This window comes from Rhinolophus sinicus, chromosome 18, assembly GCF_057876585.1.
Source record: "Rhinolophus sinicus isolate RSI-liver-muscle chromosome 18, RSI-T2T, whole genome shotgun sequence".
NCBI lineage: Eukaryota > Metazoa > Chordata > Mammalia > Chiroptera > Rhinolophidae > Rhinolophus > Rhinolophus sinicus.
The window spans coordinates 107500497-107524595 of NC_142518.1; the positions used below are offsets into that span (position 1 = coordinate 107500497).

Genomic DNA, 24099 nt, shown 5'->3' on the forward strand with positions numbered 1-24099 from the left:
GTTGTATGTAATGTAACAGTTGATTTTATACTTTTTCCCTACCAGCACTTGCATAGATATTAGAGATGCAAACTCAGGAGACTGTCTTAAGAGCGTTCCAAATAGAAGAATATTCATTTAATTGAACAGAATAGGGTTTTGACCACGAGAGCGGCTTGGCAGGAGTGTTAGTGATCAAGCCCAGGAAAGTCTATGCTTCCACTGTTGTTGGTCTTTCCAAGAGCTGAGCAAACAATCAGACAAATTGGGCTGTTAGCTGTCTCACTGTGAGAGCAGACTCCTCCCATCGTCCCTGGGAGTATGGTCAATTTCCTTAGCCAATTTGGTTAGCCATGTTTATATGTCAAGTAAAAAAAAACCCAAAACTCGCTGCTCCAGATTTAGTTTTGCAGCTTCTCATAAATATCATTGACTTTATAGAGATAAAGGATACGATCATATGATGAGGATAGGCAGTGCGGTTGGTCCACAACTCCGCCTCCCCCACCTTTCTAGGAATCCCTTTTCTGGTACCTTTGGCAGGGGCCATCTGCTCATTGCCTTCAAAAGCAGTAGGCTCCATGGTTGGAAAGCTCAGATGATTGAACTTCTTTCTGAGTGTGAGCTAAAATCGGTCCCCTCATCAATTGGTCCCGCCCCTAACCCAGAGTCTAGGGTGAGTCCTAACCTCTTGGTCCACAAAGCATGTCCTACATCACTTCCATATGAGAGCCCTTCCAGTATTTGAATGCACCTCTCAGACCTTCCCTCAGTCTCCCTTTTCTGTAGGTAAACTTTTCCTGTTCTTTTTAAAAATATAGTAACTTATTTTCTTATTATTAGTTTCAGGTATATAAAGCAACATAGTGATTAGACATTTATACCCCTCACAAAGTGATAACCCCAACAAGTGATTAGACATTTACACTCCTCACAAGGTGATAACCCCATCTGACATTGTACATAGTTATTACAATACCGTTGACTATATTCTCTATATTGTACTTTACGTTCCTTGACTCTCTCTCTATATATACATATGTGTATACATATATAAGCATATATATGTATATATATACATATATATGTGTATATATATACATATACATATATATATATATATATATATATATATATATATATATATATCTTCAATATTATTTTATATTAGTTTCAGGTATACAGCATAGTGGTTAGGCATTTATGTAATTTATGAAGCGATCCCCCCAATAAGTCTAGTACCCATCTGACACTATACACTTTTTCTAGTATTATTAACTGTATATTCCCATTGCTATATTTCACATCCCCGTGATTATTTTATAACTACTAATTTGTACTTCCTAGTCCCATGTGCTGAGATTTCCGAGCTCTTCCAGTTAGTAGCCGTCCCACTTAAGAGAATTCAGTATTCCAGTGCCTCTGCTGAAATGGGGCATCCAGGATGCCACAGTGTTTCAGATGTGGTCTGACCCACACAATGCACTGTTGTGCAATCAACTATTGTTTTCCACATTCTGAGCATCGTACTTACCTTAATATCTCCTGAGGTGGCCTCAGTTCTTTTGGTTGCCAAAGCCCCTCAGATTTACTTGGGGGTTAACGGAAATCCTAGTGTTTTTTTAGCCCATGAATTACAGCTGACTCAGGTGTTCTTCCTCATTCTGCCATTTTACACTTGGTTTGTGGAACGTAATTGTAGGTTTCATGGACCTCTGTTAAAATTCATATTATTGGCTTCAGGCCAGTTTGGGAAGAGCTTTCTTAATTTTGATGACTTACAGTTTAGCATCACCTGCACTTTTGGTAAGCAGACATTCTATATGTTCTTCAGTTACTGATTGAATGAGTTAGTGTTTCTGAAAGCATTTCCTTCAATCAAAGAGCCCAGTAAAAACTAAGGTATTACTATTATTGTTATTGTTATTAAAATGGGTAAACAAGGAAGGATTACAAATGACAGAGCCCTATGGCATGCCTGTAGAGACTGCTTTCTGGGTTCACCTGTTTACTCAGCAATTTGTGTAAGCTTATTCAACTGCACTGTAAATTCAAGTTAGTGCGTGATATTGCACCTCACACATCTCCACCCTTAGCTGTAAGAGGCTTATATGTCAGGCTTGGTAAATGTCTTGCTGAAGCCAAGCTATATAATGTCCATGGCAATTTCCCAGTCTGCTCACTAGGATCTCATTCCCAAGTGGTATCAGTGTTCTAGACTATGGTCTGGCCAGGTTTCAAAAAGGCCTCGGAGATCAAACGTTTTGTATGAGCATCTTTAGGGCAAAACGTTCTGGGAAACACAGTGTCTATCCTGGGAGGGCTTGGAAGGGAGAAAGAGACCAGTAGCTCTTCCCGTGTGCCCTGCTTGCTTGTGTGGGGCATTTCATATGTTCATATGGAACAACCAACCTCCCTGACCCTGGCCAAAGGGCTCAATCCCAGAGCCTGCCTAAGGGAGGCGTACCAGGAGAAGCAGACAGCTGGACATTTCTGCAGGGGCTGCAGAGCAGTGTGGCTGCATTCTAGTATGCCACACTGGGAGTGGCAGCCAGCGCAGACCACAGCCAGCGAAGTTGACTGCTGGGCTCAAGTCCTGCTCCAGCTTCTGTCGTCTGTTTCCTGTTTAACAGCCACATTGCTGCTACAGATAACAGTGCTAATACCCCTGCCTGGCTTCCCTCTCCTATCAGGGAGGAGCAGAGCTTCCTACAGGCCAGTTAACAATCCGTGGCCGGTGGAGGGCTGAGGAATGATTTGACTGCTGCTCTCCTGAGGCCGCAGTCCCTGGGCAACCCCTGCTGGGAACCCCAAAGGTTCTTGTCCCTTATTCCCTGGCAGCCCCACTGCCTAATTCCACCCCCACCCCCATTTCTGGCTCTTCAGAGAGGGTCCATGGATACAAAATTTCTAAATCATTTATTCAAACAAGTTAGATTTTCTGGTAAGTTCTTAATATGTCTCCCCCCAGTCCCCCCTCCACACACATGTGGTTTTGCTCTGGAGGAGGAAGGGCCCTTTGGCTAAAGAAGTAGATTTGACTGTCTAATGAGCACACCTCATTTGCATAAATGGGGCAAGTGGACTCAATATTTTCTGGTTGGAATTCGTTTTGGAGAAGGGAGAGTGTTGACATTCCTGCATGCTTAGGCCATGGTGGCATGTAAGAATGTCCACTGTACATATTTACTTTCCTATTACAGTACTATTTGGAAGTATATTTCCTGGAAGAAAATATAAAGGAAAAGAAAAGTAACCCCCTCCCCCAAAGGAAGTCAGACACCGAGGTCAGTTACCATGACTTGGGACTCTTTCAACTCTTAAGTCTCCATGAAAATAAACTCCAACCTGATTGTGTGGGTGTATTCTCCTTCCATCCAATCATATTAGTATTTTAAAACCACTCAGCTGTCCCCACTTATTATTCTTAATCACAGGGATTTGTAAATACTTCCAAAATTGCAGTTATTACATTCTTGGCATTACAGCAGACAGAAAGGAGAAAGGTACTGAGCCCCTGTCATCGTGAGCCCTGGACAGAACCGAAGGCGTGTGTTGGCCAAGCAGATGCATCCAGGCTCCTGCTGGCAATGTGGACCATGCGCCTGGGGGACTTGTAGCCACAAGTTTTGTATGTATCCCACGCTATACAGTTTCCAAAGCCTTTGCACACGCATTAGCTCACTTTCTCCTGTGGTACGCCTGCAGAGGTAGGCAAAAGAGGTAGAAGCAGAGATTATCAAGATTGACAGGTGGGGGAACCTCTAGAGGCCATTTGAACCAAATCCCACGTACTACAGGTAGGAAAACTGAGGCTCAGAGAGGGCAAGCAGCTTGACCGGGATCACTCAGGTAGCCTTTGGCAGAACTCAGACATGAGTTAAGTGCTCTTTATTCGTAGTCCAGGGGTCTTTGGGGGAATCCCTCTGTCTCTAACAGCAGCAACAGCAATAGCAATGAAATATGTGGGATACTATCACCACTTATATTCATTAAGATGGTTATTTGAAAGATCGCTATAATCATCTCTTCTCTTTGAATTGTTTGAAGTAAGGACCTTAATACTGGAGGTGCCAACAAAATGTAGACACATTTTTTTAAGAGCTGTTTTCTATGTATTACTTTTCGAAGTTGAATTGTCATTGCAGAAGTCAAATGTGACTTGTACTCATTGTTTGTTCTCGGTGTATATTGAGTGTTACTATTTTAATAGTTTTTTTCCTCTGTTAAAATGTGTATACTTTTTTTGGCTCCATCTATATTTATGTTATGGTATGTTATTGAACTTAAACATACATGATTTGAACATCTATGTGTCGGGCATAATGTTAGCTTCTGAAAGGAGTAACACACACGTACATGTACACGCACCGCTTCTCCCACCTCCACCATGAAGCCTTTCCCAAATGCCTCGCACAAAGAATTCCTCCCTGACACCTTGGCATATTGCCCTCTTGAAGTGGTGAGCATATCATGTCAAGCAGAGTGAGTTCTCCATGGGAAGGAACTTGACCTTTTCTCCTTTCTAGATCTCAGTGACTGGTATATCATGGCTAGGCAATACAGGTTAGTAGAACAAAATGCATGAAATCCACCAAAGAGACTCTGCCATTTGTTAACTGTGGCCTTGAATGAGTCACTTCACCTTTTCGTGTCTATTTCCTCATCTGTCAAATGCGTAAGATGCTAATCCTTGCCTCTTTAGTCTGTGGTACAAAAAGACGGAGTGTGGAAATAAGTGCCTGGCTCACTGCAATCACTTGGTAAATCTTGGTATTATTATTATTATTATTATTATTATTATTATTATTATTTCACACATGGAAACTTCGGAGCCTAATAATTTCTCATATTAACCAATTGCTATGTACTAGGCGCTGGAGATACAAAGCTGAAAAAGACAAGGTTTGGGAAAACATACTAGTTACTTGAAAAATAAAACCATTCAGACAGCTCTGTGTTACATGAATATGGGACGCATTTGAGATGAGCATATTATGGAATTCAGAGTGTGCTCTGCCCCTCAGCGTGAGGGGTACCCAGTTTCTGTTTCTCAGTCAGGCAAAGAGCTACTACTCTCAAGTTGTTTTGGATTCACTAGAGGCCTAGCCATGAGCCAAAGTATGAGTAATATGGCTGGGAAATAATCGTTGGTAGAAAATGGGCCCTTTCTGATTTTCCCGAGTTTCACTATGATGACATTAATGCAGGAGCCTGCCCCAATTGTTACAAATTATGTAGAATGCTCTATTGATTGTGAAACCTATTCTGTCAAATACTGAAAAATAAAACATTACTTACTTAGGCCTTTCTCCATTAACCATGTTAGTCAGCCTTACAAAGGGGAGGCCCATATGATGTAGCAGAAAGAGTGTGTACTTTGGAACTGGTCACCAGCATTCACTTGTGACTAAAGTGTAAGGCTGTGTGCAAGTGACCCCATATCTTGAAGCCTCCGATACCTTGACTGCCTGGTGGGGATATGGATTCCTGCTTTGTCCTTCTCTTGGGGATGATGAAAGGAGCCCAGAGGTGGAGTTTCAGACCAAGTGCGTGTGCACATGTATGTATAGTTATTAATGGAAAAGTGATGCTTGATGTTGAGTACAGGTGCTCAGCGCTGGAGCCTGCTGTAAAAGCTATGGCAACATTTCAGAGCAGGCGCTCATCCCTACCTGATGGACAGCTAAAGGATTAGTATAGTTGGATAAGGGTGCATGGGTATTCTTATCTCGGGAAATAGCAAGAACATAAAAATAGGTTAATATCCTTCAAGTGTGAATGAAAAGGGATAACAAGGGAAAATCTGCTGTGAGCTTTCCATGCTTTACAGGTCTAACTTATTTCAAGACGGAAAAGAGTTTGCTCTAACATTCCTTGATGAAGATATCCTTTCAGGAAATCGGATTCCTTTCAACCTCATCCTCCTTTTCTTAATCAAATGCATCGATGGGACTGTGGAAGAAGCTTGCTGTTTCATGAAATCTCACGTTTTCAAATACAGAGAATCAATTTGTAATTGAAAATGCAAACGTGTATGCAGTTCCGTGTGGACTGGCCAGCAGGTCAGTGCACTCTGATGGTAATTCAAGATAATCAGATTCTGCCAGAGTAAATACAGAAGACCTGGGGGAGAAGGTACAGCTTTGAGAAGTGAGTTCATCCACCAGGTGTCTGAAACAGCTTTTAGTCAATCCAGAGACACACCTTGAAGCCAGCGGTGAAAAGGGATATAACTAAGCCTCTCATTGATCTAGGCCTACTCCGTAGTTGCTGGAAAGAGACAACATTCCTATCCCAGGCTGGTGTTTACTGCCCCTTGGTCGACTGGCTAAACAGGACCTTTTAAATGATATGAGTAACTTTGGAGAAGACCAGCCTTAACCGGGGGGAGGGGGGGATCTGAAATTTAAAAGAAATAATTGAGTATTTTTAAGACGCAGAATAATTGGAATTCAGCTTTAAATGGATGTCACATAGAGTTACTTTGGGCCAGTTTTGATGAAATGCATAAACGGTATTTGTCAACTGCATCTAAATGCACAACTCAAAAAACACTTGGAAGTATTCTCGTAAGTAGGTTAAGCATCCTCTTGAAATCTTGTATGCATTTTTAATGTCTGTACAGCCTCCTTTTCAATAGGGCTAGGTAAACTCCAATCTGTGTCAGCGCTAGGCTGAATCATACTTACAAATTCTGCTTCAGTGGTGCCACTGAGAATGAATCTGTGAAGTATCTCCTTGCATTACAGCTCGTCATACATCAAAGACTCTTTTTGAACTGGGTAATTATAGAAGGGAAAAAAACATGTTTTAGTGCTACCTGAGAGTTCTTATTAATATTACCTTTGAAATGACTAATTATGTTACCCAGAAAGATTGAAGCAAAGTATTATGTAACTGACTCATTAAAAAGGCCTTTCATAGACTGTTATGCCCTCTACCCCTCCCCAAAGCTCTCCTGTACTTCCATCATTACACTAATTTTATGTTTAATGTTTATATACCAAAATGTTTGATGAATCCAAACATATACTGGCACCGTCCTGCTTCACAAACTCTGTCATCTCTCTGGTGCTGGGATGTTGAGCATGTGATTTAATTATCCTTACTCTTCAGGTAATGTGTGTTGGCCACGAGCCCTGAGACTCAAGCATGATTTGAACAGCACCTCCTTTCAAACTAAGTGTTTGAAAGAACTGAGAAGGTGCACCTGCTGATAACAGAGTGGGAGAGAGCCTGAGGGGCTTTTCCTGAATTGAGACTTGAACTCACAAACACACAGTGTGTATGGCTGGGTGGAACAGAGCTACCAATCGCATAGAAACCTTCTCTACAAATGACAAAGAATACTCTTCAGCCCCTCTCATCTCCGCATGGAAAAATCAACAGCATGTGTGTAATCTTCTCATTAACTGTTAGGCTACGTCAAGAGAAATGAGTATCAAAGTATCCAGAACATGGGTGGTGACAGTGCTGCCCTCCTCTGAGCTGGCAGATCACACCTAAAACAGGATACCATGAGTTAGAAGAGCCCCAGGCAACCAGGAGCTCCTCCTGGGAGCACCTGAGATAGTGACAGAATACAGAACTCCAGCATTAGAAGACAAGGTGAACGTTCCCAACAAATGAATAAGCCATGCGACGGTCTCAGCTTGGAGAAAAGACAACACCAGGGAATACAATTGCTGTCTTTCAACAGCTGAAGGCTTGTCATGCAAAAGAAGAGGAGATGTGTCCTGTGAAGCTCCAAAGTATGATCCATAGGTAGGAGCTCCCGGGAGACTGGGGTTTAGCTCACAACTAGGAAGGATAATTTGATCAGGCAGCCTCAACATGGGACAGGCTGCTGCAAGCAGGAATGAGCTTCCTGTCACTGGCAATGGCCAACTGGATGCTGGATGGCCCTTTGGGTGCAGATAGGCTTCAGCACCAGAGTACAGCAAGGAAATGGACCAAATGACTTTGAGTTCCTTTGAAAACAATTAGGCTGATTAAGTCAGTGTTCATAAAGGGCCTATTATGTGTACTGTCAAAAAGGTGTTTAATTTTCTAAGTGCCCCAAATAAAGTGACTTTGTTTTTCCTCATCAGGAGATGACCCATGCCTGGCCTGCTCCTCTCACTGCCTTGCACACTCCTGGAAACTCTGAGCAGAACACGTTTTCCATCCCAGGACAGGTCAGTGGTCTCCCTTCCTCCATTTTCCTTTATCTTATTTCAGTTATGCCAATCTTCCAATCGGATTCTGAAAATTTAAAATGGCCTTGGTCTTCTAGTGCCATAAAATCTAGATGCCTTCTTGCTCCTTGAGATGTAAATATAAGTATCATTTTTACTGAAAGAGGTCTTTAAGAGAACATACACTCAGACATTGGCATGCATTATCATACTACCTAGAGCATTGCCACTGTCCCAGTTACTGTACCCAGAGCTGATGAATCGGAGAGAGAAATGAACATATCCCTTAAGAAGGACCAAATAGATGACAGAACAACAACATCTGAATTTTTTGAAAATTTTAAAAAAACCCTAATGGATCAATTTTCATTTTTTATATCACCTTCCAGTCCTTGCTCACAAGCAGACAGACCTTTACACACCAACACATCGTACTGACAAAACTGTTTCTTCTACAGTTCTATTGTCAAATATTTATATAGTTTGTCCTCGCCTACACCCAGTAAGAATTTTTTCTCACCATCAGTTTTTTTAAATGCCTAAGTAGACATGGCTATTTTAATAACACCCCTTAAAAGAAGAAAAAGTAGCGTCTTCCTTCCTACCTTCCTTCCAATTAACCATCCATCCATCTATTCAGAAACCACTTACTAAGGACATACAATAGGCTTACAGTTAGAGATGAAGAATAACCTTCTATATGTTATCAGCTAAACAACAAAGCAACGTAAAAGGTATCTTCATAGAGAATAAAAGGCTCATAGAAGTATGTAACATGCCCTGGAGCATTGAGGAGGTGCTCACAGAGGTGGCAGCATTTGGAGTCCACCTGATGTCAGGAGGAGTCCACCTGATGACTTTGACAGGTGGAGAAGGGCCCAAGAGAGGAATACTTCATGCGGAAGAACAGGATAGGCAAAGTCATGACGAGATGAGGGATCGTGTTATGATATGAGGTCCCGAGTTTGATCAGAGTTTGTGTGATGGGGAGTAGAGAGAGATGGACCTTGGGCAGATAAGTACACATCTGTGAAAGGCCTTGAATGCCAGCCAAGGGATTTCAACTTTATTTGTAGAAAGAGAAACCCACTCAGAGCCCTTAATTTTTAGGATCATGATTTTGACAATAACGTTGGCCTAAACTGTGTTTCTCCACTCCCACCTTCGAAAGGGCTCTCTGTCCCTGTCCCTGTGTGTGTCGTTTCTTCCTGTATCCCCACTCTCCCTCCTTAGGTTGCCCCGGGCCTGGTATCCCTCTCCCTACCATCTCAGCCAAGGGATCCATCCATCAGTTTCAGACATTGAATCCAACATTTGTACAACAACTGCAGTGTTTTCAGCCGTGTTCTGTGATTTATAATTTGGCAAGTCACAATTATTTTTTTTAATTTATTGGAGTGACAATTGTTAGTAAAATTACATAGATTTCAGGTGTATAATTCTGTATTACATCATCTATAAACCCCATTGTGTGTTCATCACCCAGAGTCAGTTCTCCTCCCATCACCATATATTTGATCCCCCTTACCTTCATCTCCCATCCCCCACCCCCTTTACCCTCTGGTACTTACGTATTTTTATTGGCTTGTTTGTTTTTCTAATATTAAAAGTTCTTTATTCATTTGGGACATGAGTCCTTCATCAGATATGGGATTTAAAATATTTTCTCCCCATCTGGGGCTTCCCCCCTTTCTCTTTTCAGTGCCTTTAAAAAAATAACCTTTGTTATTTGAGGATAGTTTTAGATTTGCACAAAATTTGCAAGAACAAGTCAGAGACCTTCCATAGACCCTACACCCAGCCCCCAGGCCGATTATTTTCATCATACGTTGTATGATGTATTTGTCACATCTAACAAACCAATCTCAATCCCAAAAGTCTATTATTGTTACAGGATCCCATCTAGGAATGGGGCTCCCACATGCTGAGTGGCATCTTCTTTTCTCAGGGAACACAAAACTTTCTCCAAGGAAGGGTTCAGAAATGTCCAACCACGGCAACCAACCACCACCACAGATGGTCCTGCTTCCACAGCTCCCTCCCCTTTGCCGGAACTAGTTGGGCCGCGAATCTGTGTCTGCGGTCCACAGTTCTCAGAACAGCAAATATTCTGTTCTTTTAATCTGACACTGCTACTGTTCCGTTTCTAGCACCAGGCAGGTGGGGGTGGGGTGAGCTCTGGGAGGGTAGAGAGGGGGCGGCTAGTCTCAGCGCCTAAGGCTTCCGTTCTCTGCTCGGCAGTGAGGGCTTAAACCACTCTTTTTAGCCTTCTTCCCTCAGTCTTTTCTCCGAGGTCTCTGCCGTGAGCGTTGGGTTCAGCCGTGTTATATGATGTCCTCAGCCCTGTGGGCCATAAGCGGAGCCCTAGCAGTCTGAGTTCTTCCCTCTCCCACAGCTGCGGTAGTTCCGGGAAGCAGCGAGCTCAGAGCACAGAGCTAGGTCTGTGTCCTGCACCCGCGTGGCTCCGTCTCCGCACTTCTCCCTTCCCCCCTCCCCTGCTCGCGCAATTCGCCCACCTTTAGGTGAATTCAGTAGTGGGCCTCGTCGTCTTGCCTGTCTGCTGTGCAGGGAGTCCTTTGTGGAGTTATTGTTGTTCGATTAGTTGTAAATTCCAGGGGAGCTTTACAGAGGCTCATCTCACATTGCCATTTTGATGACATCTGAGCCACAAGTCACAATTTTGACATTTACAAGTATACAATAGAACTGCTTGTTTAAATGGGCTTTTATAGTTAGTGTACAATTTGGAATCAGTCATGATTTGCATTTTCTGACAATTATCTCTCTGTGCTACCATCAACCCTGTGATAAAGGTAGAAACAAGTGGGATAAAATGGTGAAACTAGGATGGCCACATACCCACTCCTTCGTTTTGCCTGATTTCTGCCAAAATGTTGGTTTGAAAGAAAAGGACATTTCAAATAACAATAATAACATCAACAAGACATAGAATGTCGTGATGTGCCTCGCCTCCTCCTAAACATGTAATATAGTAAATAATTCAATCATCACTATAACCAAAAGAAATTGGTAATTTGACTATCCCTGGTTGACAGAGGAGGAAACTGAGGCATAAAGTAATCTGCTCAGAATTACCCAGCTAATACATGAAGGAACCAGTCTTTAGATCCAGGTGTTCTGGGATTTTTTTTTTTTTTTAATCACAGACATTTAAAGATGCCACAGTTAAAATTCCATCTTCCAAAACATGGGTATCTTCAGTAATACGTGTAACCAGAATGATGGTCCTTTCCTCAGTGCTTGCACCCGAACTAGGTGACACCACCCTCTTAGAAAGCATTCGTCCATTTTTTACATCCATGGCAGAGCTTGCCCAGCAGAAAGGGCGCTGTCTTAGGAGCTGTGAACCTGGCTGCTGTTAATCCTCCCTCTGCCATTTGCTGGCTATGTGGTCCTGTTCAAGTTCTCTGAGCCTCAGTTTCCCCATATGTACTCTGTGTGTGTGTGTGTATTATATAATCCCAATGGATTTTTTTCAGTTCAACTAATCTATGATTCTGTAAACTTATAAAAACAGATGTAGTTGAACATTCTCAGCTTAAGTTGACTTATCCATCTCAAATTGAAAATGCCATATTTTCTCGTAGAGAATGGAAAAACTCCAAGGAAGGGAGTACATTGCTAAGCAGAATTGAGGGAGCTAATAATGCCCTCTGGGGCAGTTCAGTAAAAGCTCCATGGAAGTAAACAGCCTCTAGACAGAGGTTGGGAAACTGCAGCAAACTGGTTTTTAGATTTTTAAATATTTAAGAATTTCAGAAGAAAAAGGATATGAATATTATGAGTAATGTGAGTGATACAAAACAATATGAGTATGAGTAATATGAATTTCAAATTTCAGTGTCCATAATGAAGCTTTCTTGGAATGTAGTCACACTAATTCATTTACATATTATCTATGACTGCTTTCACGCTACAATGGCAGAATCGCATTGTTGTGACAGAGACTCTATGCCCCATAAAGCCTCACATATTTACTAGCTGGCACTTTACAGAAAAGTTTGCTGCCCTCTGCTCTGGAATCTAGATTCTATAGGAGCCTCTGATGAGAGGATTATCATCAAGGCTGTTTGTTATTTAAAATAGCCTCCCATAGGTTTGTGAAAACAATTTGGTATCATTACATTCTATATGAAAATTTCCTACATGATATGTTTATGAAAGAGACGCACAGATCAAAGCCAGGCATTTTTTGAAAGTTTGTATTATGTGCATCAACAGTTATTGCATGAACAATGCGTATGCTTCCCAAAACCAAGCTATTTCTAATTGAGGGTGGGTAGGTGTATGGAGAGTGTTGGGTAATATCCCAAAGTGTTTCCTTTGTTTGGAACTCTGATTTTAAAGTCTCACCCAGCTTAACATTCAAAACTGTGTCAAGAATATGTAACACCAGTGACTCAAATTTAGTAAATAACGTAACCCTCCAGTTTTTTTCATGCCCCATTGGCCTGATTGTTTGGGTCTAAAAAGTCCAGAATACTTGGACATAGGTTAAAAATTCAGTCCAGATTTCTGGGACCAGTACAAAGTGCTGTCTGCATGTTTCACTCTCTAATCAGATACTTGGTTTATTTGACTTTGGAACTTGTCATTTGATTCATAAAGGCTGAACTTGCCCTCTGCAAATGTAATGAAATCCCTTTAAAAACATAACAGGTAGAAATTTTGGTATACATTTAAGGACATATAAATGGTTCACCACTCATTTTTTTATGGCACTCTGGGAAATGAGGTGTTCTGGATAATTGAAATTCTTAGATGACCAGAGGTTTTCCTTCCATAGAAATCATGTCATAAGAATCATTTTGAAATGTAATTAATATTTTCCTGACTTCTTATAAAAATTATACTGCACATGCTTTAGTCTTTCTTGATAACTGAGACATTATTATGAGTATCAATTATTGTACTATGCTGTAATATTATACTATGCTGTAATTGTGCCCTCAGGAGCAATTCATATGGCTAAGAATGCCTCCTTCTCTATTCAATGGCCATAGACTATTGTGCTTTTGAAGTTCTGACTGTTCTGTGTCATTTTCTTTGGCCCCCTGTGCTGTCGCTTTTCGTGTCTCAGTGTTCCTAGTGGCTGTGCCTCTAGAAGTGTCTCCACTTCCTCGCCTGCTCTGATTCGCTAAGGGGTGGGACTCAAATGGCCATGTTTGTTGGCGTTCTTTGTCAGAAGTCCATTCTCTACCAGTGAGGATACAGAAGCCTGTGAGCATCGCCTGGAATTTGTGACAGCACTTTAGTGGGGAGGCCTTTTCCATCTCATGTGGACTTTCTGGGGGTCTTCTGGAGTAGCGGTCATGCCAGACACAAACTCTCTTGGGCAACAGAATCATACTAAACAGGCTGAAAAGTTCACTTTTGATTAAAACCCAATGTTATCATTCTTGCTCACTTCTTTTGAATAGCAATTATGCTGTGATCCTACTTTTACTCCGTAGGGTGGCAAGATTAGGTTTAAAGGTAGATTACTTGCAGCAGTGACTGGTATAAAACCAAGTCTTGTATTTCCTTGAATTCATTGTCTCCAGTTTTGGAATGTTTGCTTTGCAGCCAGTACTTTCTTTTCCGTCCATGCAGTACTGTGCGCGTCCGTACAGCGCTGTATTGCTACTGCCTGCAAGTTTTGTCAGGATCCACATAAGTGCGCCACGCTCCCAGACAGTCTGTTGTGTGCAAATCCTGATTTCTCCAAACAGTGAATGAATTGTGTGCAGGGTGACTCCCAAATCCTTTTAAAGAATGTGCTCCACTAGCATATTTCAAATTGCTTCCTATACTTCACCAAATTTGTAACGAAGTTTTAAGAATACTTTTCTTGTGAAAATGACATCCATCTATTAGGTATGTGTTGCAGTTAAAATAGAAAATTGGAGTTGTTCCTATAAAATGGCACAACTGAGCAACTCTAATTATGGTCTTGTTTACACTTCTACAAAAACCATTATTATTTGTTTGTTTGAACCAAGTCCCCTTTACTTCCTTAGAGGCATCATTGCCTACTAAGTGAGAAATTATACACTTGAATTTGACACATGGGGGTCATTTGTTCCCATGTTGCACAGATTTCCAAATAGATACCAGTCTGACATAATTATGAGAAAATGGCAGTTATGGTCATGTTACAGCAGGTTTAGCTAGCAAATGTTTATCCTTCAAAGAGAGCTACAGACAGAAGCCTAATTAATGGAATTGTTAACAGTGGTTTCCTATTTACAAACATTAGTCAAGTTATATCTTCAACAATAACAGATATGCCCAGATATGCCTTTTGTTCCCTTGGATTCATTTAACTAATGATTGTATTTCGTGTGTTCTTCTTTATAGGAATCCCAACATCTGACTCCAGGATTCACCTTACAAAGTAGGCATTTTTAAAAAATTCTTCTTAGTGCAAATGTTCATGTCCTCTCCTCCCTCTCCCTCTTCTCCTTCTTACCTAATAGTATTGAAACATAAAATAACAATAACAAAAGGTCATATGGTGATACATCCAATCGGTTCCTTGTTGCATCTATTATTAATGGCAGGATGCTGTCAAAAAGCATAACTGGAAGGGATGCATGTTTGAAGATCACTTTAATTCAGAATAATCATTCGGCAGTAGACAATGTGGATAGTAATTGTGTGCACCCTTTCTTTTCAGAGTGGAGCGACCCAACCAGCAGAGCTTCTGCAAAGTCAGTGTCACTCAGATCGTGAGTACTTGGGTTTCCAAAACAGGCTTCTTCGGGAGCATTGGGCAAAGAAATGGTGCCTCAGTGCTAAGCAAATCTTGTTCTCTCTCCTGCTCTTGGAAACATGAACCTTGACTCATAATAATATGGATTTTGTTTAGAGGGGAGAACAAGATTTCCCACGATAAGCAAGTAACAGGAAAAATGAATGAGATCATCATTAGACTCTCTAATGATGTAGACACGGGCTGGGTCAATACCTGAGATATGAAAACAAGTATGATTCTTGACTAGTTCTTTGAGCATTGTGTAACTTTAGCCACAGACATCATTATGCGCGATAGTCAGCCACCACTGACTAGGATGGAGAAAGGACACATCTAAGCCACCGTGATTGGACATGAAATGCTGAGAATGTTGAGAAGATTGCTATGGCCAGTCAGACTGAGACCTCACTGTTTGCAGGTCATCTGATGACTGTATATTAAAGACAAACAAGGGCAGCCAGGAAGAGATGGAATAAGAGATTATATGACACTACGTTGAAGTTCAGAAACCAGGGCCCTGCAATTCACTCACCACTGTCTTCATTTTTTATTAATGTTAACCGAAGGAGGGATATGGAGAAACCAATTTCCTCAGATTAACTATTGTAGATTTTGTAATATCCATTTGTCCAAGAGTATATCAAGGGAGTATTTCTCTCACAACTCCTTTTATTCCTAATGGAAGCCGACTTTTCTGTGTAATAGTCACATACTTGAAAATTTTCAAAATGAAATAATTTATGACATTGAAGTGGCCTAATGGCACACTTGAAGTGAATTGCTCACCTTTTGGAAGATCACGAATAATTGCATAAAACAACTGGGAATGACTCCCAAATAGACTGAGGCTCAGAGAAAGTCAATGGCATTTCCACGTTCTGGTTCTGTTTAGTAGCAAAGTACCCAAAGCTCTAACCCCATCCCTCATCCGCTTATGTGGTTCTCTGGCCTGATCTGTGCCTTCTAATTCTAAGTTCAACTTCAACAAACAAGAATTCTCCATTTAGAGAAGCGAGAAAAAAATAAGAGAGGAGGGAAACAAAACTCTAACCCTGACTTAAGGACCAAATTATATGGAAACATGGAAATCAAAATCATCTTTAATATTGTTCATTTCAGCTTTTCCATTAATCACGTTTTGAATTTCCCTCTCCCTTGTTATCCTAATAAACAACAGATATTCTCTTACCTTGCCTCACTCCCATCAAAAATCAATAAAATTCTCTCTCTCTCTCTCTCTCTCTCTCTCTCTCTCTCTCTCTCTCTCTCTCTCTCTCGCACACGCACACACACATGCACATACTTGAGCATCTAGGAAATCAATGCAGGTTTCCAAACATGAAAAAAATATATAAGAATACTTGCCCGTTGTAAAATTCTCTTACTCCTAAAGCAAGAGTATTAGTCTCCCGCTGTGAAATATGTTGATTTCCATATAGACCATAAAATGCAATATTTCAATAGTTTGTAACTAACAGAAATAAGCTCATGAATTATGGTTTCTAGTTAGAGGCTGCATTTCCAGAGCACAGCACTTCATAACACAGGAGTATACTGTACACTCAATGGGACCAAGGTTCTCTGTAGGAAGCATCAATAAAACTAAAAGACACTGGGTCCATTTTATGAATGAACTGCTCTGCTCAGCTGCTTGATATAAAGTCCAAGTATTGTCCATCAGACTTTGGTTGGATCAATTCACTTCTTATGGTAGGATACGGGCTTAACACAACACAGATAAAAAATTATAATAATGACTTTGATTTTTTTTACCTTCCAAATTTTTATCCGCTTAGCCATTGCTGTCATTCTGCATTTCAATACACTGTGCTATCTAAGCCAGTGTCTAGGATTTTCCATTTGGCAGGGTAATCCGTCAGGCAACTAAAAACATTCTGAGTGTAGACAGACTGCTGGTGGCTGGAACTCGATGGCAAGCAGCCTGTAAGTTGGCCCTGCTTCAGGGGAGATACCTTCCCATGGCGGGCAAATGTCATGGACATATTCCTGCCATTTACTGCAGTAGAGAAAGATGAGAGTCTTGTAAAACAGAATCCCTTAATCGCTGGGGTAGTTTATTAGTTTCCCTCATCTTGGCCTCTTTTCCCTGGTTGATGAAATACAGATCTTCCATTTGAGCCTGGATTGTTTATAAGGACTGTATGTGTGGGCATCAGGTCTGAAAACACTGGCCCGCATGTGCCTGAGTGTACACACAGTGCTTTTTCTATGGTGTCCATTTGTGGGGTAGCATCCTACCTGGTCCAACTGGAATTCTTATTGCCCATTAAGTAAGAGCATTGGACTGGGGGAGTTTTAAGACTGGGGTTTGAGTGTCTGTTGCATGGCAGATATGGTGTGGGGAGGAAAGCACTGACCTAGTATTCAGAGAGTGCAAGTTTAAATCACAGGGGAGTTGATTTTTATTTCAAAGTATACAGATAAAGCCCCTTAAGGGAAATTAAGCAAATTAATTAGCATATGTGTATACATATAGGCACACACACAATCACTCGTCAGAATTCAAATGTGAACAGTGTTACTCTTTAGTAATTAAACTTAACATTAAAGTGCATTTAACTTTAACCCTTAATGATTTCTGGAGGAAAGAAGAGCCAGCAGTTTTTGATTCCCTCAACCTTATGAGTCTGAGCTGTATTATAGTCTTAGAACAGGCTTCACCCAGGTCTTCTAAATCCAACGGAGTTTCTAGCCACCTTCCAAAAGGTCTATGCCCCCTCCCCAAGAGGGTGGAGCATGGGTTTCCAAAGGTCAAATTGTATTTCTCACACTGTAGAGTTGTATATTTGTACAGCCATGCCATGCCTGTTCTGCTTCTAAAAGATGCATTAATTTCAGTTATAAGATTCAGGGATGTAATGGACACACCAGATATTGAGTTACCTTCTACTTTCATAATGAAGCCATTAAGGAGCGATGGAGGAGAAAACTGACGGCACACCCAAAGAACTTGGATTTTCCTGAGTTGGATTTCTTCATCTCGTTCATTACCACATCATATCAATACAGTCACTTTACAAAAAATACATGACCTTGTTGGTCTTTTATGGGCCATCTTAAATAGGAACAGATAAGATATATTCAGTTGCCCTGAGAAGCATTTTCAGACAGCATCCATGAACTCAGGGGTATCCATCTAGTCAGTCCTTGACTTCAGCTAATTTTGTGAGTACTCTTGAGAAGATAACAGCTCCAAATATCCAGTTCTTTTGTTACAGTTGGTTGTTAGCATCTGGACTCTGTCCAATTGGAAACTATCCGGAACCCCTTTTAATGAAGCAGCTCCTGTGTTTTAAGTCATGCTGTCGAGAATGCCTGGATAGTTTCCCTGAAAGCCCGATAGAAAGGCATATGTAGCCATGATGCTGTTCTCTCCTTGCCATGAAACCAGTCCCTCTACTTATGGTATTAGCTACAGGTTTGAAAACATCCCAGCCATTGACCCAGAGAGTTGATGAAAGGTCTTGGGAGACAGAGTAGCTATGGCCAGCCTTAGTTTACTTGTGGGTCTTGGGTATGTACGCCACATGAACAAATCCTTGGATACAGCACACGTTAGGAGGAAAGGAAACCATACTATCACAGGAATGGCAGACATGTCAGACAGTAATCACTGTGCTATTGAGCACATGTGCCAGGCTAGGCCCCACCCATGCCAGGTGCTTTGACATACATCACCCTATTACACTTGCAAGCCATCCTGGAGGAGCTCCAAACGATTCCCATTTCATGGAAGTGTGCACAGTTCAATGGGAAGACAAACTGACCATGCACACTTATCTTGAATGGACATTTTGGCTGTGAGTGTACAGAAGGGCTGAGTAAGTTGCATCTCTCCTTGTTGGGAAAATTTAAATGCAGGCTAAAGGCTGCCTAGGCGTAAAGCCCTCTGTCTTCCAACCAGGCTACCCTTCCTCATGGTATCTGATGATACCATGAACCAGATTAGTGAACCCAATTTGACCTTTTGAACCTAGACGCAACCTACAAATAGACTTGTACAGATGAATTTGGTGGGAAGGAGTCCCACAAGAAATTGTATGTCTCTGCTTTAGATGATACAAAATTGAATCAAAATTACTTCATAATAATAAATCATTCTTTCTGAACTGTTCTCTATGTAGTATGAAGGTTTCATTGCCATAGAGAGTAGAAAGATTATTAGAATGTTTTCCAGTTTGTTATAACCAATAACAAGCCTTATATTATTTCCTAGATGAAGTTTGAATCCCCCACCCCCCAAAAAAAAAACCCTCATGTTCATTACAACCCTGACTATCCTTCTGCCAGAACTTTCATCATCGAAAACATTTCCTTTGAGAGTCTGATGTGAGATTTGAGAACTGCCGCACCTCACTACCTAGGAATAACCCACATCTGTAGCAATTGCACGTATTCTTCCTTAAGTAGGTGTTTGGTCTACTACTTAGATACACGTTTGGTAGCAAAGTGACTGTGTAATGAGGCAGGAGGAAGATGACTGTTAAATTTCTTAATCAGAATACATGGTTTGATACTTGGCATTGAGAAATACTACCGATCAGTTTGAGGCTTACCTAAGTCAAACTCAATTTTCCTGATAAACTGGTAATCTCAGTGACTTGAAAGTTGCTGCCATTCTGGTTTGCAAACTGAGATGTAAGCCAACTCTTGCTTTTAAGCCGCCTTGAATGCCCTGCATCTCAGGGCTTGCCAACTTTTCCTAAGGACTTAATATATTTTCAGAGGTTCTCCACCACGGCAGGGACAGCCACCTGGGAACACAGAAAACAAAATTTGGCAGCCTGTTCAAGCTGTGAATTAAAGGTAATTCACAGTTTGAAATGAATTAGCATGAGGTCCTTAAGAAGAGTAATCAGACATCAAGAGGATTTTATTTTGAGAATTGTATATTGGTTAATGTGACAACAAGCAATATTGGCATTTGGAATGCTCACATCCAGAAGCACTGAAGTTGCTCGACAGGTGCCAAGGTTGAAACCTGGGGCTCCTTCAACAGGAGCTGTGGATTTCCGCTTTCATTACCAAAGCTAAAAAACAGAGATGTTTTTGCTCAGCTAGCCTTAAGTCTTGACAGATCAGAATTGATTTTTGTGGTGTTGTTCATGTGCCCAAGATCCGTATGTTTCGGGTAGATTTTGAGACACCTCTGTAATTAGTATCTCTTCTATTAGTATCTCACGTATCTCTTCTCCCTTATTTGCATCCATGTTTATATTCATTCATTCACACTTTCATTTCTTTCAACCAAAATAAATTATGCCTTTTGTGTGTAAGGCTCGGGCAAGGTGATGTGGTAACATCACACATCCTTTCCCCAAGGAACTCACAAGTTAGTGAACATACACTTGCACTGATAACACCAATACCTCAACTCACTCGTATTTACTGAGTGCCTACTATTGTGGCAGGAACTTTCTCTCTTTACAACAATCCCATGGGAGTCACCTGCATTACATCCTACAGCGACAGAAAACGAAACTCAAAGACTTTGAGGGAGTCGCCCAAAGGGCCGCTGTAACAGCCAGAACAGGACAGACTCCAGAGCACATGCACTTAACCTGCACTCAAGCCATCCATGGGTGCTTTGGAGGTGGCCCTACTAAATTGAAGTCAGGTGTGATCTTGCCCAGGGATTAGGCCAAAGTGGACCGACCGCAGTGCCAGGCCAAATGGTCCCTATGCTTTTGGTTTGCATCAGGGAATGTATTAGATATGGATACTGTCACTGAGTTAGGTCTCGTCATGCTGCACAGGCCGATGCAGACGTGCTGTAAGCAAGCACAGGCACACCCTCAGCTTAGTACCTGGAGCCAGGTGGTGTCACCATGTCTGTAAGATGCTCCCTACAGGGAAGCAGAAGGATCCGTGCCTGGAAGGGACTTACACCACCACATAACATCCCTCTAAGGTTGATTCTGGTGCCCTGTGATAGCAACAACTTCCCTCTCCAGAAATCTCCATTTTGCCATACTAAAATGAGAAAAAGAGAACTGATATTTAGGTCTGTTTTTATGAGAGGTTCATCCATCATTTTTCATGCTTTCCAACTTATTTGATAATTGGAAAGTTGCTTTATATCCTCGTGGTGGCATACTTAAGATATATATATGTTCCCAGTGTTATCAACCAATGGCTTATTTCTAAGTTCTCCTCAACATTTTGGACAGTAACTGGGAGTGAAGCAAATAATGCTGATGGAAAGTATTGAAGTTAATAAGCAAGGGACCAAAGTTAAAGTAATGCAAGTTGTATAATTGAACATAATGTCATGATAACACACACACACACGTGCACACACACATGCATGCATGCACACACATGCTCTATGTCCCAGAATATCAGGTCTCTCTGATGCTACCTGATGTAATGAGATGCCCGCACATACACACACACTCTTTTTGTAGTTACTAGGTTGTAAAATGCTAAAACAGGGCTCCTTTTCATGTGCACAGTGGTTGATGATTGTAAAGTGCTTTCATACAATGCATTAGCCTCATGTGAGTATCACAGCAAACCTATTAGATAGCCAGTTGAAAAGAAACCAGGCTTAGGGAGGGGGAGATACTTGCCCAAAGTTGTCTAGTTCGGGAGCTGCAGAGCTGGGACTGGAATCCAGGATTCTCTATTCCCATTAGAATATGCTTCCTTGTCCTCAGATTCCCCCCCCCCCCGTGGCTACAGGGCCAAAACTCATCAATCAGAGTGCTGACAAGTCTTCCAGGACCAGGTGAAGAAACTACAGCTGCAGTGTAGACAAGCCCATGGATCATTCCTAGAAATTAAAAAACAAGCAAACAAGCAAACAAAAAACCCAACTGAGACTGAAGTAGATGAGAAGGAATATCTGTCCTGCTTCGAAACTATTCTTTCTACTTGTCCATCCTATCAAAAGTGTTTCACGCACATCCAGAGCCTTTGCCACAATTATGTTATCAGGAGCGGTCTGTTTCAATGGTCTGCTCTTGACACCTTCTCAGAGCTGCTAAAAGCCTTTCCATTTTACTGATCAGTGGGGAGCAGTGTCCGTAGAATACCGCAGATGCTTGCACAATCACATCTGTAAAATCAGTTGAAAACTCTGACAAATGGCCTTTCTTTGTGGTTCATCCATCTACTTCAATAATGAGGACCAAAAAAGGAAAATATCTCCGAGCGATCTGATTGACATCTCTAAATATGCTGCCAAGAGTGTGACAGAGGGGTGGAGTAGGGTGGGGTTGGGGTACGCCTTCTAAAAATCAAATGAATAAAATTTATTTGCTACCCTGCGGGATCTTGGCACCCAATATCTACCGGTACCACCCCTAAAACACTACCTGGTCCTTGGCTAAGGTAACTGAGAGAGTGATGAGGGAGAAAATGGATCCCGGGTGTGGTGGAAGGTAATGTTTACACAGAAACCAACCTACAATTTTGCCACCTACATTGCCCAATTTTGGCAGTGACCTCATTTCTGTGTAAGTTGCCCGCTTTTTAAAAAACCCAGACAAATATCTCAATATTGTGATGACATGGGAGATTTCTGGATTTTCAAGAGAAAAGAAAAATATTTACGTATCATATACACATAATATCTAGAAATTGTCTAGGATATCTGGAAATTGTAAAGGTCATTCTAGGTTTGTCCAAAATCATTTTTATATACAGTGCAGAGAGAAAGGAGGCAGAGAAACGGTATGTGGGCAGTATGCTTGGGTAATTGTAGCCACCACTCTTCTAGGCACCTTCTATGAGGTAGGATTGGAAAGTATGGTGGATGTTTAAATTTTTTTAAAAAATGTATTACAGTAAAAGACACATTGTCATTAATCCCCCTCAGAATACTCCCCCTCTCTTTGAACACACTTTTCTCATTGTTTTTGCCACTTTCCGAAGCAGTTCTGGAAGTCCTCTTTCGTGAGTGTCTTTACGAGCATTTAAGAAATGATGTGTGTAGAAAACGACCTGAGAAATGGGCAAACAGTTTCATCCTCCATCATGACAATGCACTGTGTCACACATCACTTCTGATATACGGCAATTTCTGTCAAATAAAAACATTACAGTGTGTCCTCATCCACTTTATTCACCGGATTTGGCACCGGGCGACTTCTGACTCTTCCCCAAAGTCAAAATGACCATGAAAGGAAAATGTTTTGAATCGATTCCGGACATCAAGGCAGCCACGACAGTGCAACGAAACACACTCACAAAAGAGGACTTCCAGAACTGCTTCAGAAAGTGGCCAGAATGATGGAGTAAGTGTGCTCGAAGCGAGGGGGGGTATTTTGAGGGGGATTCATGGCCATGTGTTTTTTACTGTAGTAAATTTTTTTTATTGAAACATTCACCGTATTTTTTTTAATCACACCTTGTATATGCCGAGCACTGTGGGAAACATTTTACAAGCATTAACTGTTTCATCAAAATAACTGTGAGATGGGGTCACGCCATCATTGCCACCACCCACACCATCAGTCCCAGGGTTGTCCTCTCAAGGGCTCAGACACCCAAACACCTATGGCCGCACAGCCAATGCTAGTGCCAACACTGGAAAGCGGCCTCCCTGGTTCTGCACTCTGTGCTATTTCTCTGCTTCAATAATTTTATCACCTTCCACCCTCACCATACCTGATTTTGACATGAAAATTTCATCTCAGAGCAGTTTAATGACTCGCTCAAGATCATACACTTAATTACTGAAAGAGCTGAAATTTCACTCTAGGATTTTTGGATTACAAAACTCAAATTTTGATTTCTTATACCATATCTGCCACACCCATACAAAATTTCAAGTGAACAATTATTAATTGTTAAGTACAGAGGCAGGTAAAACTGATGATGGTGATAATAATAATACGTTCTAATTCTAGGACATTTTCCATTTCCACATGTTACATTTGTTACATTTGGTCTTTACTTAATCCTGGAGACTTGGGAGGGAGTTATTGCTCCAGAGAGACCTCAGCTGCCAAGTCTCCGCTTCTGCGTGGCTCAAATCTCAGCTCTGTCACGTCCTGTCTTGTGACTTGATGAAGCCTCTTGGTGCTTTCTGAGACTTTGTTTCATCATATATAAAACGGACATGCAATATTACTCAGATTCCATAGTGAATTGTGCTGCCATTGGATGAGCTCGTGCATGGGCTTTGCAGTCAATTATTCACATTACTTCACTCCC

The 24099-nt window shown here is 41.4% G+C and overlaps 1 protein-coding gene across 8 annotated transcripts in view; it reads left to right on the top strand.

Moving 5' to 3' along the window:
* Positions 1-24099, top strand: part of AFF2 (ALF transcription elongation factor 2) — a 477377-nt gene that overhangs the window by 309441 nt on the left and 143837 nt on the right. For 5 of the 8 annotated variants that reach the window (XM_074323510.2, XM_074323511.2, XM_074323508.2 and 2 more), the window contains 3 exons: positions 8073-8159; positions 14520-14556; positions 14839-14890. In XM_074323510.2, coding sequence (XP_074179611.1) covers positions 8073-8159; positions 14520-14556; positions 14839-14890 — 176 coding nt within the window. The remainder of the gene's footprint in view (positions 1-8072; positions 8160-14519; positions 14557-14838; positions 14891-24099) is intronic. The other 3 variants (XM_019712671.3, XM_088795305.1, XM_088795306.1) reach the window with 1 other exon arrangement.